Here is a 17,360-nt window from a genome sequence, read left to right as displayed (position 1 = left end):
CCAAAATTTGTTAATTTAGAAAGGTGGTAGTTAACAGTATATTGATCATGTTATTAGATTAGATTAAAGTTTAAATGCAGAGTTGACTGAGTAATGTACATTGTATTTAATAATTCATGTTTTCATATGAAGTGAAGTCAGTTCCATATTCCATTTTCCTTTTCATTTAATTTGTTTCCAACACCCCCTGCAATTTAATAAATTACTCTATTAGTGTATGCATCATTCATTGTAGTGAGATATTACCTCTTTCAATAAATCATGCTTTATTGTGGGAAAGTACAAATCATTTTATAGTTCTTTCTTTTAATTAACCAGCAGCTTCAGTTTCATTACATGGATGTCAACGCTCTTGTTGCATGCAGTGAAAAAAACAGCAAATGATTATAGTCATTAAAATATTTTTGGTATTTAAAGATGTATATCTTGTCAAATTATTGCTGAATTGTATTTTAAAGGTAACGCAGACCCGCATGCACAGAGACGTAGTCACGTACACTCGCAAGCAAACACGTCAGGAAGTGTCATAAAGAAAATTACAATCGTTACAAGGCATCAATACAAGGAGCTATGAAAAGACAACCTACTCAACTGACTGTACAGGTTAAATGTTAGACTTGCAATATGATATTGCATTTAAAAAAGTATAGTTCAAGTACGTGAAAGAACAGAAGAATACATTATGCTTGTTAGAACGAAATTTCACACATACATCTCCAGCATATGGATTACAAACCATTTCCCCACCTGGACACTGTACTAGAATTATTCAAAGTTAGCACATTTTATTTTGCCAAAAGTCATAACCAAGAGGTGATTACCGCATCGAATGTGAAAAGATAACTGACACCATTCTTTACAATGTTTGCCATGAAGCAGTTCCTCATAGTTAAGTCTCTCTGCCAAACTGAGTGGCCTCTCTATCACGTTTGTGTGAATGGAATTTGGAGGATGACAATGACCGAGAGACACTAGCTGGTCCTTCTAGTGGGAAGAAACTTGAAGCCTGTTGCCCACCAGCCTCCTCCATGGCCCCCTGTGGTGAAAAGTTGCCGCCGGTGTCTTATTACGCACTAGCTTGCAGTCCTCTGCTGTTTGAGAATATTGTAGACATCATCCACTTTGCTTAGTCTCTCGAAGAGTGGGATGAGATCTAGTAGCTCTGTATCTGCCTTGTCGTCGAACCAGGATGTTACGGGGACCTGAGTGTGTGAAAAGGCGAAGTCATAAACAAAGTCAAGTTTCTTACATAATGGCACAAATCTATGTGTACCATTGAGTTAGTTATATGTATATGCGTAATGGTATATGCAGAAATAAAATCTAATCATAAATAAAAAAAGTTAATCTATTCATAAGAATGTGAAAATTCACATTCTCATGAATAGGTCATAGGTGAACATATGAAACACATTTTTAGATAGACATTGCATCACGAAAGCCATGAATCTCGAACAGGAAGTATGGGTTTGAGAGGCTGCATGCTGTTAGTTTGGTACATTTACACTGATCTCACATTTCTCCATTGGAGCATATTCTTTACCCATAACCACCAAAATTACACTGAACAAAAATATAAATGCAACATGTAAAGTTTGGTCCCATGTTTCATGAGCTGAAATAAAAGATCCCAGAAATGTTCCATACGCACAAAAAGCTTCTTTCTATAAAATGTTGTGCAACATTTGTTTACATACTGTACCTGTTAGTGAGCATTTCTCCTTTGCCAAGATAATCCATCCACCTGACAGGTGTGGCATATCAAGAAGCTGATTAAACAGCATGATCATTATATAGGAGACACTCTAAAATGTGCACACAACACAATGTCACAGATGTCTCAAGTTTTGATGTAGCGTGAATTTGGCATGCTGACTGCAGGAATGTCCACCAGAGCTGTTGCCAGAGAATTGATTGTTCATTTCTCTACAACGTCGTTTTAGAGAATTTGGCAGTACGTCCAACCGGCCTCACAACCGCAGACCACGTGTAACCACGCCAGCCCAGGACCTCCACAACCGGCTTCTTCACCTGCGGGATCGTCTGAGACCAGCTACCTGGACAGCTGATTAAACTGTGGGTTTGCAGAACTGAAGCATTTCTGCACAAAACTGTCAGAAACCGCCTCAGGGAAGCTCATCTGCGTGCTCGCCGTCCTCATCAGAGTCTTGACCTGACTACAGTTCAGGGTCTTGACCTGACTACAGTTCGGAGTCGTAACCGACTTCTGTGGGCAAATGCTCTCCTTCGATGGCCACTGGCACGCTGGAGAAGTGTGCTCTTCATGGATGAATCCTGGTTTGAACTTTACCGGGGAGATGGCAGATGGCATCTTGTGGGCGAGCAGTTTGCTGATGTCAACGTTGTGAACAGAGTGCCCCATGGTGGCGGTGGGGTTATAGTATGGGCAGGCATAAGCTACAGAACACAATTGCATTTAATCTATGGCAATTTGAATGCACAGATATACCGTGATGAGATCCTGAAGCCCATTGTCGTGCCATTCATCCACCGCCATCACCTCATGTTTCAGCATGATAATGCATGGCCCATGTCGCAAGGATCTGTACACAATTCCTGGAAGCTGAAAATGTCCCAGTTCTTCCATGGCCTGCATACTCAGACATGTCACCCATTCAGCACGTTTGGGATGCTCTGGATCGATGTGTACGACAGCATGTTCCAGTTCCCGCCAACATCCAGCAACTTCGCACAGCCATTGAAGAAGAGTGGGACAACATTCCACAGGCTACAATCAACAGCCTGATTAACTCTATGCGAAGGAGATGTGTCGCGCTGTATAAGGCAAATGGTGGTCACACCAGATACTGACTAGTTTTCTGATCCACGCCCCTACTTAAAAAAAAAAAGTGATCTGTGACCAACAGATGCATATGTGTATTCCCAGTCATGTGAAATCCATAGATTAGGGCCTAATTAATTTATTTCTATTGACTGATTTCCTGATATGAACTGAAACTCAGTAAAATCTTAGAAATTGTTGCATGTTGCGTTTATATTTTTGTTAACTGTACCTAACTATGGAAGCCGCAGACATTATTTTGCAGAGAACATCAGTGATACAGATATAGGATCTTAATTTGATCACCCTGTTGCAGGGGAACTTTCCTGCGATGCAGGACATTTTAAACTTGTATAGTATTTGAGGTTTAAAAAGGCTTCTGAAGTTCGTAATTTCCACTTTCAGAAAAATGTATCAGCCCTTACAAAAATGTCCATTAATTATAATCCACATGATAATTCACATTTCCGGTTGCTGCAGGATTCTTTTCTTGCTGTAGCATACTGGCTCAAACCTCAACCTCCTGAGTGGCGCAGTGGTCTAAGGCACTAGAGATCCTGGTTCGAAACCAGGCTCTGTCGTAGCCGGCTGCGACCGGGAGACCCATGGGGCGGCGCACAATTGGCCCAGCGTCGTCCAGGGTAGAGGAGGGAATGGCCGGCAGGGATGTAGCTCAGTTGGTAGAGCATGGTGTTTGCAACACCAGGGTTGTGGGTTCGATTCCCACGGGGGGCCAGTATGAAAAAAATAATAATGTATGCACTGGATAAGAGCGTTTGCTAAAATGACTAAAAAAATATAAGAGCATTGAAGATGGGTCGTGGCTGGGTCTTCCAGCATGACAACGACCCGAAACACACAGCCAGGGCAACTAAGGAGTGGCTCTGTAAGAAGCATCTCAAGGTCCTGGAGTGCCCTAGCCAGTCTCCAGACCTGAACCCAATAGAAAATCTTTGGAGGGAGCTGAAAGTCCGTATTGCCCAGCGACAGCCCCGAAACCTGAAGGAGCTGGAGAAGGTCTGTATGGAGTGGGCCAAAATCCCTGCTGCAGTGTGTGCAAACCTGGTCAAGACCTACAGGAAACGTATGATCTCTGTAATTGCAAACAAAGGTTTCTGTACCAAATATTAAGTTCTGCTTTTCTGATGTATCAAATACTTATGTCATGCAATAAAATGCACATTAATTACTTAAAAATCATACAATGTGATTTTCTGGATTTTTGTTTTAGATTCCGTCTCTCACAGTTGAAGTGTACCTATGATAAATATTACAGACCTCTACATGCTTTGTAAGTAGGAAAACCTGTAAAATCGGCAGTGTATCAAATACTTGTTCTCCCCACTGTATATATTAATATATATATATATATATATATATATATATATATATATTAAGATCCAACATCTGTATCACACATGCTGTTCTGAAATAATATACTGAAAAAATCTGTCTAACCACCCCCCAAAAAATGCCTTAAAGAAGTGTTTAGTGATAGTTGGAAAAGAAAAGTTGAAAATAAACTAAAACTTCAAAAAGGTCAACTATCACTAAAGACTTCTTTAAGTTTTAGGTTATTTTCTACTTCTCCAGGGGGTTATCGTTTCCTCCAAACTTTTTTACCATTTGTTAGCAAGTTATGCAGCAATGTCCAAAATATATTGGCTAGCATGTTTGGAGAATGTAGGAATGCTAGTGGAAACAGATTGTATTAGTTAGCGGTTCATTGAAAAGCAAGCGATTCAGTAACTAGGTTTCCATCCAATTTGCGACAGAGTTTCATGCAAATATTCAAAAATCTGCATAAACTATATTCGCATTTCACCACCAGAGATGTGTTTCCATCAAACAGACTTTTTGCAGATAAAAGGCTGTGCGTGATGATGTAGTGCACATACAAATTAATTTTGCCGTTAAGTTCCCATGTACCGAATGAAAAAATAAATACAAAATAATGGGTTTCCATCGCATTTTCAACTCTACTGATGGTTTTGTAAGAAAAACTGTTGCGTTATATAGCAAATGTGCCTACTCTGGTCATTGCACATGCGCTCTAGCCAACAGCTTGCAGATACAGTGCAGCTTGGCTAGCTACATTATGAGACTATTATGGATAAGAGCGATTTATTTGTATTTGTCAAACATCGATCATCATGTCACCAGAATAAGACCCTCAATATTTATTGGAATGGAGCATCAAGCTCATCACCTTGCATATTCACCACCCTATGAAGTTCATCATAACTTATTTCATCTGTAGCCTAATAAACTGCATGCTTTCCCGAGTCGTAGTGGGAGGACCACACAACATATCATCGCATGACTCCAAGTTTACTTCGATATGATGGTTATTATATCAATATTTGCGCATAAAGGCTTTTCCACCGCTATTTCTCGCATAATTCATTTTACCAACACAAAAAGATCCCACCACGTCGAACAAACAAATTGTCTGTCGGCATTTATAAAATTGTACTGGCATTTTATATTACCATCAGTCCGGTCGAGACTTTTTCCATGCGTCAGGTAATTAATCTGCATGAAATGGTTGGATGGAAAAGTGGTTACTGATAAACTCTTAACTTCGCTCCTTCTTAACCAGGAACTGTATCCTTAATACAAATAAATCTGGATTTAGACAGCTGCATACCCTGTTGTCAATGATCTTGCATGCTCTCTAGATGATTAAAAAAAACAGCATTTTACTGCCTTGTTTATAGACCTATCTAATGCTTTCGACACTGTGGAACATTCATCGTTATTGCATACGTTGTCCTCTGTCGGACTTCATAGTAATGCATGTGGTTGATAAAATAAAATACCGTATGGATAGATCTCAATGTATTGTTGCTGACTGTGTCAAATCGCAATTGGCCCCACAAACATACATTTAAGTCATTTAGCAGACGCTCTTATCCAGAGCGACTTACAGTTAGTGAATACATATTTTTTTTTATACTGGCCCCCCGTGGGAATCGAACCCACAACCCTGGCGTTGCAAACGCCGTGCTCTATCAACTGAGCTACATCCCTGCCGGCCATTCCCTCCCCTACCCTGGACGACGCTGGGCCAATTGTGCGCCGCCCATTAATCTCCCGGTCGCGGCCGGCTGCGACAGAGCCTGGATTCGAACCAGGATCTAGTGGCACAGTTAGCACTGCGATGCAGTGCCTTAGACCACTGCGCCACTCAGGAGTATGTAAATGTAATGTAACTTACATATCTGCCCGTTGAATGGAGCCCAAATTGAGCGAGTCCCCTCATATAAATAAACCGTGGCATTTGGATCGATGACAAGTTGTCATTTAAAACACATGTTGATGAGCTAACAAATAAACTGAGAATTTAACTGGGCTTCTTCTACAGAAATATAACGTACCTTTCACTTGATAGTAGGAAACTTGATAGTCGACTTTCCTGTCAGCCCTTGGCTATGGCGACATCTATGAGCGCAGTTGCCTCTTCTTTAAAACCACTTGATGCTGTTTATCATTGCACCTTCTGCTTTATTACGGGTGACCGTTTTTGCGAACATAATTGTGATCTGTATCAGAAAATGGGCTAGACGTCTCTGGCAACATGGATAACGCAACATTGCCTTCTGTTAATTTACAAAGCTCTCGTGGAGAAACTACCATACTACCTCACATCGCTCCCGACATACAGAAGTATGAAATACCTTACTCGCTCCCAGGAATAGGTCATTCTTGAAATAATTTTTGTTGCTACCGATTTAGGTAAAACAGCCTTCAGTTTTTACGCACCACATACATGGAACACATTTCAGAATACTCTATAGTTGGACACACTAGTGTCTTTTGGTCATTTCAGGACATTGGGAAATTACCTGTTCACAGAGGAATGTACATGTTTTTTTTAAATTGTATTTCTGTATTTTTCATGCTCCCGCCTTTGATTGTATTAATTGTGTCACTAATTCCCTATTATGTACTTTGAATGTTTATGATACATTATGTGAATCAAGAGACATCGGTGTCAATGGGACTTTGATTAATAAATAAAGGTTTTATAATAATAATAATTAGGATCAAATCTATATCCTCTAACAGTGCTACGTTCTCAAAGAAATTCTATCAAGACGGATTATTCTGGATTTTGTTAAATAACCATGTTTGGAGGAAACAACAACACCTTAGGGAATATGAAAGGAATAAGTAACTACCCCTTTGAAGGTTCCCTTTCAATGGAAATGCCATTGAACACACATAAAGAGCATCTGACACCTTTTTAGCACCTCAGATACCTCAGATACAACTGTAGTTGTATCTGCAATTGATTGAATTGAGGGCTTAGTATTATAAATTAGTATACAGGTAGATAGAAGTAGGAATGCCATACAGCATTATCAGGGTGGAAGATGTAGGAGGCTGGGGAGTTGTCTACTATGAGGACTTTGTTGAGGTCCCTGCCCAGCCGACTCAGGTCTTTAACATAGTTTCCTTGGTGGAACACGCAGGACTCGCGGAAGAGACGGTGTCGGAAGGCACCCCATTTATCCAGCAGGTCGGAGACGGGATCGGCATACTGGCACAAAAGGAAAACACACACAACATTGTCCCTGATGGTATGTCACAGAAAGCTGTGTGTGTGTGTCTACACATTTCTTGTGAAATGTGTGTGTGTGTATGAATAACAGATTAGAATGGCAGGGCAAAGTTTCTAAGAATTCGAAACATATAACATGTCAAACAAGCGTCACAGTCTTAAAGGGGAAGTTTAGTATTTTAGATGACCCCATCACTTCCATTGATTGTTAGCTAGCGGTGACTAAAGTTATCTGAAGTTTGTAGTGGCTGTTTAAAGAAAACCGAACCATGGATTAAAGTTTCTCCTGGCCTCTAGACTACTTTCAGGGTGAGGACCAGGGGCGGTGTGTTCATTAGGGCGATATGGGCGACGCACTGCCAAACGGGAAAAGGAAGGGATTTTTTTTCTAATCAATTATATCACGGCAACAGTAGTTATCAGTGTTCTAATCTAGACGTCTGATCTGCCACTAAATGTCCAATCAGGCTAAAGTCGTGCTTCAAATGTCCCCGCCCGTTTTGGGGCGATTTCAGTCAGGTTGAAAATCGCCCAGAAGTCTCTCATAGCCTCTAATGTAAAATCAATTTTTTTCAAATATCAGCGCTTTCAATACAATCTCTATGGGTTTCTGAGGGCTTGCACTTACGCGCTTTCGTCATACGTAACATAACCATGAACGTAACTAAGAAAAGAGCGGGTAGCCTCATCAATCAATTCACTATTACTGTCAAAATGGCTAGCCTTCAGTGCAACGCGATTGTCTCTTTGAAAGAAGTTCCTTTTTGTCGGCGAACAAATCAAGATAAATTGGCAACTGAAACAATTAGGACCTCCCAGACCAAATTTAATAATTCAACAGGTTTCTACTAAGCAGAGTCGTGAAAACTGTCTACGAGAATCGAGACGACCTCATAGAATGTTTTGAAGCCATTCGGACGGGTTCATTGGGTTCATTTGACTGGCTACGTGAGGATGCTACATGATGAAGATTTTATTTTTTTCCTGCGGCTTTTTCACAAAAATCATGCCCCACGTCGACATTCTGTACCAGAAGCTACAGAAGAAGGACATCGATGCTGTCTTTATCAAACGTGCCCTCGACAGCTTCACAAGCAGTGTGCAGGCCATAAGGTAAGATTAAACAATATCATTCGATCTTTCTCAATGTTCATTTTTACAAATCTATACAATTGGCCAGAATATGGTTGTTCATATTTACAAATCTATACAATTGGCCAGAATATGGTTGTTAATTTTTACAAAGCCATACAGATAGCTGTGTTTACCTTTTCTAGAAATTACTTTCAAATTCTGTTTTCAGGCAAAATGTCTATCACTGTTCATTTTCACAAATCTATACAAGAGGGCAGAATATGGAAGTCTATACAAATGTCTTATTACCAATAACTTGCATCAATGTTTTCAGTAGCCTCTATCAAAAGCTCCTGCTTGCTTGTTGTGAATTATGCTCAGGTGCACATATTTCCAATTCAACCATGAGGCAAAAAATGTGGTAAAAGCTCTTGTTGATCCTGCAATCTGAACAAATACCAAGATGCTGTATTTTCAGCTGATATTTCATTTGTTTATGGAAATGCATATTGTTTATGCAGTGTTGAGGAATGTGAAAGAACACCCTTGATTATTTTTACTGTGATAACTTATTTTGATTTTGTAAGCCAACTCTTTTGAGATCAGTCAATAAATGCTTCTGGTATTGACTTATATGCTGCCCCTGTCTTCATGTTGTTGCTGGACATATCTTTTTAAAAATGTGTGTAGGTCACCTAAATCATCAGAAAAATTGCCCCCCCTGAGAATTTTTTCAGGAGCCGCCACTGGTGAGGACCATCTAACATCGACATTGTAAAATCATGAACTTCCCTTTAAGGCTAGTACATGTTAGATCCTGTCAACCTTTAATTTAATTTAATAAAACCTTTAGTTATCTCAATCAGCATTCAGTAGCATTCAGTAGTGAACTCACCTTGGATAAACTGGCAGTGAACAGAACACACTCAAACAACTCCCCCATTCTTTTGAGATACTCATCCACATTGGGTCGCTTCAACACGTACACCTGAGGTAATAAAAACAAGACATGGGGAAATACTCCCGATTAATTACAAAAAGTTTACGTACATTTGTTTTTCCAAAGATGTTAATGCTTTAAACAACTTTTTAAATAGAGGATCTTAAATAATTTTTGAGCGAGAAATGCGCCTACTCCCCCTTATCTGTGACTTTTGGCTGCACCTTGCTTTGCGTGTCCAGCTTTACTGCTATGGGATGCAAGATTATATTGAGGTTAATGGGATGGGACATAAAAAAAAGAGAGGGGAGAGACTGAAAGAGAGGGTAACACCTCTGATAGCATATCAGACTTCTTTAGAGATGAACAATCATAAATGCCATGGATTACCCTAAATGTCCATGTGGAATGGTCAAACAGGTGCAGCTAGGGTTGCAAAGCTACTGGTAATTTATCAAAGTTACCAGAACCTTCTGTAATTTTGGTAATTAACAGGTAATCTATGGCAATCTATGGTAATTTTGGTAATTTATACTTGAATAACTTTATTTTATTTTATTATTCACACACACAAATATATATATATATATATATATATATATATATATATATATATATATATATATATATATATATATATACACTGAACAAAAATATAAATGCAACATGCAACAATTTCGATGATTTTACTCAGTTACAGTTCATGTGGTCCTCTGTAGCTCAGCTGGTAGAGCACGGCGCTTGTAACGCCAAGGTAGTGGGTTCGATCCCCGGGACCACCCATACACAAAAATGTATGCACGCCCCGGCCCGCTAGCACACGCAAACTACAATTGTGCTCCCTGCTAGCTGTGCTGAAGCACCAATTTGAACTGCTCTCGGACTCACATATTGCTGTTCACTGGACCTTATGATCACACAGCTGATGCCTGCTGGACTGTTCCTTTACACGGTACCCTGTCCTGTTTATTCTGTTTAGCCTCAGCCCAAACGTTATCGCTATTACCAGTTGTTGTCTTAGCTCTCTCTAATAACACCTGTGATTGCTTTATGCCTCTCTCCCATGCAGTGGCGGCTCCTGAAAAAATTCTCAGGAGGGGCAATTTTTCTGATGATTTAGGTGACCTACACACATTTAAAAAAAGATATGTCCAGCAACAACATGAAGACAGGGGCAGCATATAAGTCAATACCAGAAGCATTTATTGACTGATCTCAAAAGTGTTGGCTTACCAGGGTTGGTGGAGCCCTCAGTTTCATCTTTGCCTCGCAAAGCTAACTCAAACACTCCGCAAAACTTCACACACTGGATTAGCCGGCTGAGGATGTGGCGGTTCTTGCTAATGTCGTAGTAAATATATTTGTTATAGTGAATATGGAATATGATATGTTGAGTAAAATGTTGTGCTAAGATCTATTTAGGTCAGGAGCTGGTTATAAGTTCTGTTCCTATCCAATAACAATGGACAAAAGGGTCCTATCTTGTCAGCCTTGTCAGCAGGTGGCCAAGGACAACACCCACGCCATAGGCCTCTCAGTTCTTCCAACTCACGAGTTCTTGCTCTGAGGACACACACACACACACACAAACACACACACACACACATCATCACTGTTAAACACACACACACACACACACATCATCACTGTTAAACACACACACACACACACACACACAAAAATCCCCTCTCTTAGGCTGAACATTTGAAGACAGAGAACCCGACTCAGAGCCAATGCAACAGTGACAGTAGCCTGCAGGGGACCTCGCCCAACTCATCAGGACCAATCAGAAGATCAGAACTACTAGATTGAACCTACTTCATTTATTGCATAAAATGTCTGCACACAATGTTTCGGGGCTCTCTTCAGATAATAATAATAATAATAATAATATGCCATTTAGCAGACGCTTTTATCCAAAGCGACTTACAGTCATGCGTGCATACATTTTTGTGTATGGGTGGTCCCGGGGATCGAACCCACTACCTTGGCGTTACAAGCACCATGCTCTACCAGCTGAGCTACAGAAAGTGGATACTCATGGATGCGCATTGCAATTGTAAAATGTCAACACAATTGGAGACACCACGTCATTTTTGGAGACATGTTATTGACAGTAAACTATTGTAGATGCGACTGCTAACTAACTAAAACATTTTAGCTGGCTAGCTAATCATCTTAGCTAAATGTGGGGCAAACAATTCAGTTATTTACCGTTAATTTGAGGGATTGGGGTGAAAGAAATCGAGTTACATAGTGATACTTTACGATATACTGTATTGACAATATCGCAATATTTTAGCGCTAGTTGGCTGTACCTGCACCAAAACACCATTATTGTTCCTTCATAGCTTGTTCTCAATCTTTTCACATTGGGAGCCAATTTGTTTTCAGCACTTTTATTTCCATGACTGATCAAAACTCGTTCTCATGGCTTTCTGATCCCTCTGCAACAGACATATGGTGCGCAATAAAATCACAGTATCGAATCGCAATACGTATAGAATCATGAGACTCGCAATGCTGATGCATATATCTTATCGTGAGGTTCCTGGCAATTCCCAGCCCAAGTTCATTTGCCACAACAAATCTCTTCGCTAGCAAACGCGATGTCTTCTCCAAAACGGCAATGTGTCTCCAGCAATGTTTACTTTTTTGACGTTCTATGGCATCTCCACTTTCCAAGCATATATGACCACATGTAATATTTTGGTAAGTGATGCAAATAGTGAACTATGTAGGGCCAGGATGTAAAATATATGTAGCTGCAGCAATTTCTCTTATCTGATATGGTAAGTAATGGGGCTTAATTTATAGCTCCCTAAGAGTTTGACGAACGGGTCCGTGAACGCGATTCCAGATATATTTACCTCTGAATAAACTGCCTTTATTACACCATATCCACATCCAGTAAACTTGTGATTATCAACACTAACCTCATCGTTGTGGCGGCGGACAGCTAGCCTGTATCCCTCGTCATCCAGTTGAGTGAGTGGCAATGTCTTTTTCGTTCAGTACCAATTTTTGGAAAATCCTCGGGTGTAGGACTTTCCGCCTTTAGTAGAAACCTGTTGAATTATTAAATTTGGTCTGGGAGGTCCTAATTGTTTCGTTGCCAATTTATCTTCATTTGTTCGCCGACAAAAAGGAACTTCTTTCAAACAATCCACTCTTTTCTCAGTTACGTTCATGGTTACGTAACGTATGACGAAAGCGCCGTAAGTGCAAGCCCACAGACACCCATTGAGATTGTATTGAAGGCTCTGAAATTTGAAAAAATAGATTTTACATGGGAGTCTATGACAGAAGTTCTGGGCGATTTTCAATCTGACTGAAATCGCCCCAAAAGGGGGTGGAGCCATTTGAAGCACGACTTTAGCCTGATTCGACATTTAGTGGCAGTGTGGCACTGTGGCAGATCAGACGTATAGATTACAACACTGATAACTACTGTTGCCGTGATATAATTGATTAGAAAAAAAATCCCTTCCTTTTCCCGTTTGGCAGTGCGTCGCCCATATCGCCCTATTGAACAGGCCGTCCCTGCTCCCATGTCAATTATGCCTTGCCTATTGCTGTTTGGGTTAGTTCTTATTATACAATTTCACTGTAGAACCCCTAGTCCCTCTCAAACTGCCTCAAATAGTTCTTTGTTCCACCCCCCATACACGCCGAGACCGGCTCAATCGGTGCCTCCAGTGATGCTATCTCTTTCATTGTTACCCAACGCTTAGGGTTACCTGAACTGTACTCATATCCTTCCATATCCTTTTCTGTACATAATGCCCTGAATCTTTTCTACAACGCCCGGAGAACTGCCCCCTTTATTCTATGTACCCAACGCACTAGAAGACCAGTTCTTAAAGCCTTTAGTCGTATCCTTATTCTAGTCCTCCTCTGTTCCTCTGGTGATGTAGAGGCTAACCCAGGCCCTGCAGCCCCCAGTATCACTCCTACTCCCCCAGGAGCTATCATTTGTTGACTTCTGTAACCGTAAAAGTCTTGGTTTTCTGCACGTAAATATCAGAAGCCTCCTTCCTAAGTTTGAGTTATTCACTGCGTTAGCACACTCCGCCAACCCTGATGTTCTAGCAGTGTCTGAATCCTGGCTTAGGAAGGCCACCAAAAAATTCTGAAATTTCCATCCCCAACTATAACATTTTCCGTCTAGATAGAACTGCCAAAGGGGGTGGAGTTGCAATCTACTGTAGAGATAGCCTGCAGAGCTCTATCATACTATCCAGGTCTGTGCCCAAACAGTTTGAGCTTCTACTTCTAAAAAATCCACCTTTCCAGAAATAAGTCTCTCACTGTTGCCGCTTGCTACAGACCCCCCTTAGCCCCCAGCTGTGCCCTGGACACCATATGTGAATTGATTGCCCCCATCTATCCTCAGAGTTCGTACTGCTTGGTGACCTAAATTGGGATATGCTTAACACCCCGGCCATCCTACAATCTAAACTAGATGCCCTCAATCTCACACAAATTATCAACGAACCTACCAGGTACAACCCTAAATCCGTAAACATGGGTACCCTCATAGATATCATCCTGACTAACTTACCCTCTAAATACACCTCTGCTGTCTTCAACCAGGATCTCAGCGATCACTGCCTTATTGCCTGCGTCCGTAACGGGTCCGCGGTCAAACGACCACCCCTCATCACTGTCAAACACTCCCAAAAACACTTCAGCGAGCAGGCCTTCCTAATTGACCTGGCCCAGGTATCCTGGATGGATATAGATCTCATTCCGTCAGTAGAGGATGTCTGGTTGTTCTTTAAAAGTAATTTCCTCTCAATCTTAAATAAACATGCCCCATTCAAAAAATACAGAACTAAGAACAGATATAGCCCCTGGTTCTCCTCAGACTTGACTGCCCTTGACCAGCACAAAAACATCCTGTGGCGTACTGCATTAGCATCAAATAGCCCCCGCGATATGCAACTTTTCAGGGAAGTTAGGAACCAATATACACAAGCAGTTAGGAAAGCAAAGGCTAACTTTTTCAAACAGAAATTTGCATCCTATAGCACTAACTCCAAAAAGTTTTGGGACACTGTAAAGTCCATGGAAAATAAGAGCACTTCCTCCCTGCTGCCCACTGCACTGAGGCTAGGAAACACTATCACCACCGATAAATCTACAATAATCGAGAATTTCAACAAGCATTTTGCTACGGCTGGCCATGCTTTCCACCTGGCTACCACTACCCCGGCCACCAGCTCTGCATCCTCCGCTGCAACTTGCCCATGCCCCCCGCTTCTCCTTCACACAAATCCAGACAGCTGATGTTCTGAAAGAGCTGCAAAATCTGGACCCCTACAAATCATCTGGGCTAGACAATCTGGACCCTTTCTTTCTAAAACTAGCCGCCGAAATTGTCGCAACCCCTATTACTAGCCTGTTCAACCTCTCTTTCGTAACGTCTGAGATCCCCAGAGATTGGAAAGCTGCCGCGGTCATCCCCCTCTTCAAAGGGGGTGACACTCTAGATACAAACTGTTACAGACCCATATCCATCCTGCCCTGCCTTTCAAATGTTTTTGAAAGCCAAGTTAACAAACAGTTCACCGACCATTTCGAATCCCACCGTACCTTCTCCCCTATGCAATCCGGTTTCCGAGCTGGTCATGGGTGCACTTCAGCCACGCTCAAGGTCCTAAACGATATTATAACCGCGATCGATAATAGACAGTACTGTGCAGCCGTTTTCATTGACCTGGCCAAGGCTTTTGACTCTGTCAACCACCGCATTCTTATTGGCAGACTAAATAGCCTTGGTTTCTCAAATGACTGCCTCGCCTGGTTCACCAACTACTTCTCAGATAGAGTTCAATGTGTCAAATCGGAGGGCCTGTTGTCTGGACCTCTGGCAGTCTCTATGGGGGTGCCACAGGGTTCAATTCTTGGGCCGACTCTTTTCTCGGTGTATATCAATGACGTCGCTCTTGCTGCTGGTGACTCTCAGATCCACCTCTACGCAGACGACACCATTTTGTATACATCTGGCCCTTCATTGGACACTGTGTTAACAAACCTCCAAACGAGCTTCAATGCCATACAACACTCCTTCAGTAGCCTCCAACTGCTCTTAAACACTAGTAAAACTAAATGCATGCTCTTCAACCGAACGCTGCTTGCACCCGCCCACCCGACTAGAATCACTACTCTCGACGGGTCTGACCTAGAGTATGTGGACAACTACAAATATCTAGGTGTCTGGTTAGACTGTAAACTCTCCTTCCAGACTCACATTAAGAATCTCCAATCCAAAGTTAAATCTAGAATCGGTTTCCTATTTCGCAACAAAGCCTCCTTCACTCATGCTGCCAAACATGCCCTCGTAAAACTGACTATCCTACTGATCCTTGACTTCGGCGATGTCATTTACAAAATAGCCTCCAACACTCTACTCAGCAAATTGGATGTAGTCTATCACAGTGCCATCCGTTTTGTCTCCAAAGCCCCATATACTACCCACCACTGTGACCTGTACGCTCTTGTTGGCTGGTCCTCACTACATATTCGTCGCCAAACCCACTGGCTCCAGGCCATCTATAAATCACTGCTAGGCAAATCCCCGCCTTATCTTAGCTCATTGGTCACCATAGCAACACCCACCCGTAGTATGCGCTCCAGCAGGTATATCTCACTGGTCATCCCCAAAGGCAACACCTCCTTTGGCCGCCATTCCTTCCAGTTCTCTGCTGCCAATGACTGGAACAAATTGCAAAAATCTCTGAAGCTGGAGACACTTATCTCCCTCACTAACCTTAAGCATCAGTTGTCAGAGCACCTTACCGATCACTGCACCTGTACACAGCCCATCTGAAATTAGCCCGCCCAACTACCTCATCCCTATATTGTTATTTATTTTGCTCATTTGTACCCCAGTATCTCTATTTGCACATCATCTCTTGCACATCTATCATTCCAGTGTTAATACTAATTGTAATTATTTTGCACTATAGCCTATTTATTGCCTTACCTCCATAACTTGCTACATTTGCACACACTGTATATATATTTATTTCTGTTGTATTTTGACTTTGTTTTGTTTTACCCCATATGTAACTCTGTGTTGTTGTTTTTATCGCACTGCTTTGCTTTACCTTGGCCAGGTCGCAGTTGTAAATGAGAACTTGTTCTCAACTGGTTTACCTGGTTAAATAAAGGTGAAATAAAAAAAATTAATAAAAAATAAGTCGCTTTGGATAAAAGCGTCTGCTAAATGGCATATTTATTTATTTTATTTATTTAAATAAGGAAATCAGTCAATTAAAATAAATAAATTAGGCCCTAATCTATGGATTTCACAGCCATGGGTGGACCTGGGAGGGCATAGGCCCACCAACTGGGGAGCAAGGCCCACCCACTTGGAAGCCAGGCCCAGCCAATAAGAATGAGTTTTTCCCCACAAAAGGGCATTATTACAGAGAAATACTCCTCAGTTGCATCAGCTGTCCGGGTGGCTGGTCTCAGACGATTCCGCAGGTGAAGATGCCGGATGTGGAGGTCCTGGGCTGGCGTGGTTACACATGGTCTGCGGTTGTGAGGCCGGTTGGAAGTACTGCCAAATTCTCTAAAAAACGTTGGAGGCGGCTTACGGCAGAGAAATGAACATTCATTTCTCTGGCAACAGGTTTGGTGGACATTCCTGCAGTCAGCATGCCAATTGCACACTCCTTCAAAACTTGAGACATCTGTGGCATTGTGTTGTGTGACAAAACTGCACATTTTAGAGTGGCCTTTTATTGTCCCCAGCACAAGGTGCACCCGTGTAATGATCATGCTGTTTATCAGCTTCTTGACATGCCACACCTGTCAGGTGGATGGATTATCTTGGCAAAGTGGGATTTGCTCACTAACAGGGATGTAAACAAATTTGTGCAAAACATTTTAGATAAATAAGCTTTTTGTGCGTATGGAACATTTCTGGGATCTTTTATTTCTGCTCATGAAACATGGGACCA

At 41.6% G+C, this 17,360-nt stretch overlaps 1 protein-coding gene across 1 annotated transcript in view; it reads right to left on the bottom strand.

Moving 5' to 3' along the window:
• Positions 1–247: 247 nt before the first annotated feature.
• The window catches only part of LOC121562837, a 29,307-nt gene continuing 12,194 nt past the window's right edge, over positions 248–17,360 (bottom strand). The window contains exons 4-6 of the mRNA XM_041874999.2: positions 9,340–9,432; positions 7,164–7,349; positions 248–1,202 (exon numbers count right to left, since the gene is read on the bottom strand). Of these exons, the coding sequence (XP_041730933.2) occupies positions 1,074–1,202; positions 7,164–7,349; positions 9,340–9,432 (408 nt within the window). The 3' untranslated portion in view covers positions 248–1,073. The remainder of the gene's footprint in view (positions 1,203–7,163; positions 7,350–9,339; positions 9,433–17,360) is intronic.

This window comes from Coregonus clupeaformis, chromosome 23, assembly GCF_020615455.1.
Source record: "Coregonus clupeaformis isolate EN_2021a chromosome 23, ASM2061545v1, whole genome shotgun sequence".
Taxonomy (NCBI): domain Eukaryota; kingdom Metazoa; phylum Chordata; class Actinopteri; order Salmoniformes; family Salmonidae; genus Coregonus; species Coregonus clupeaformis.
The sequence above is the reverse complement of the archived record's forward strand: the minus strand, read 5'-3'. Positions and strand labels throughout refer to the sequence as shown.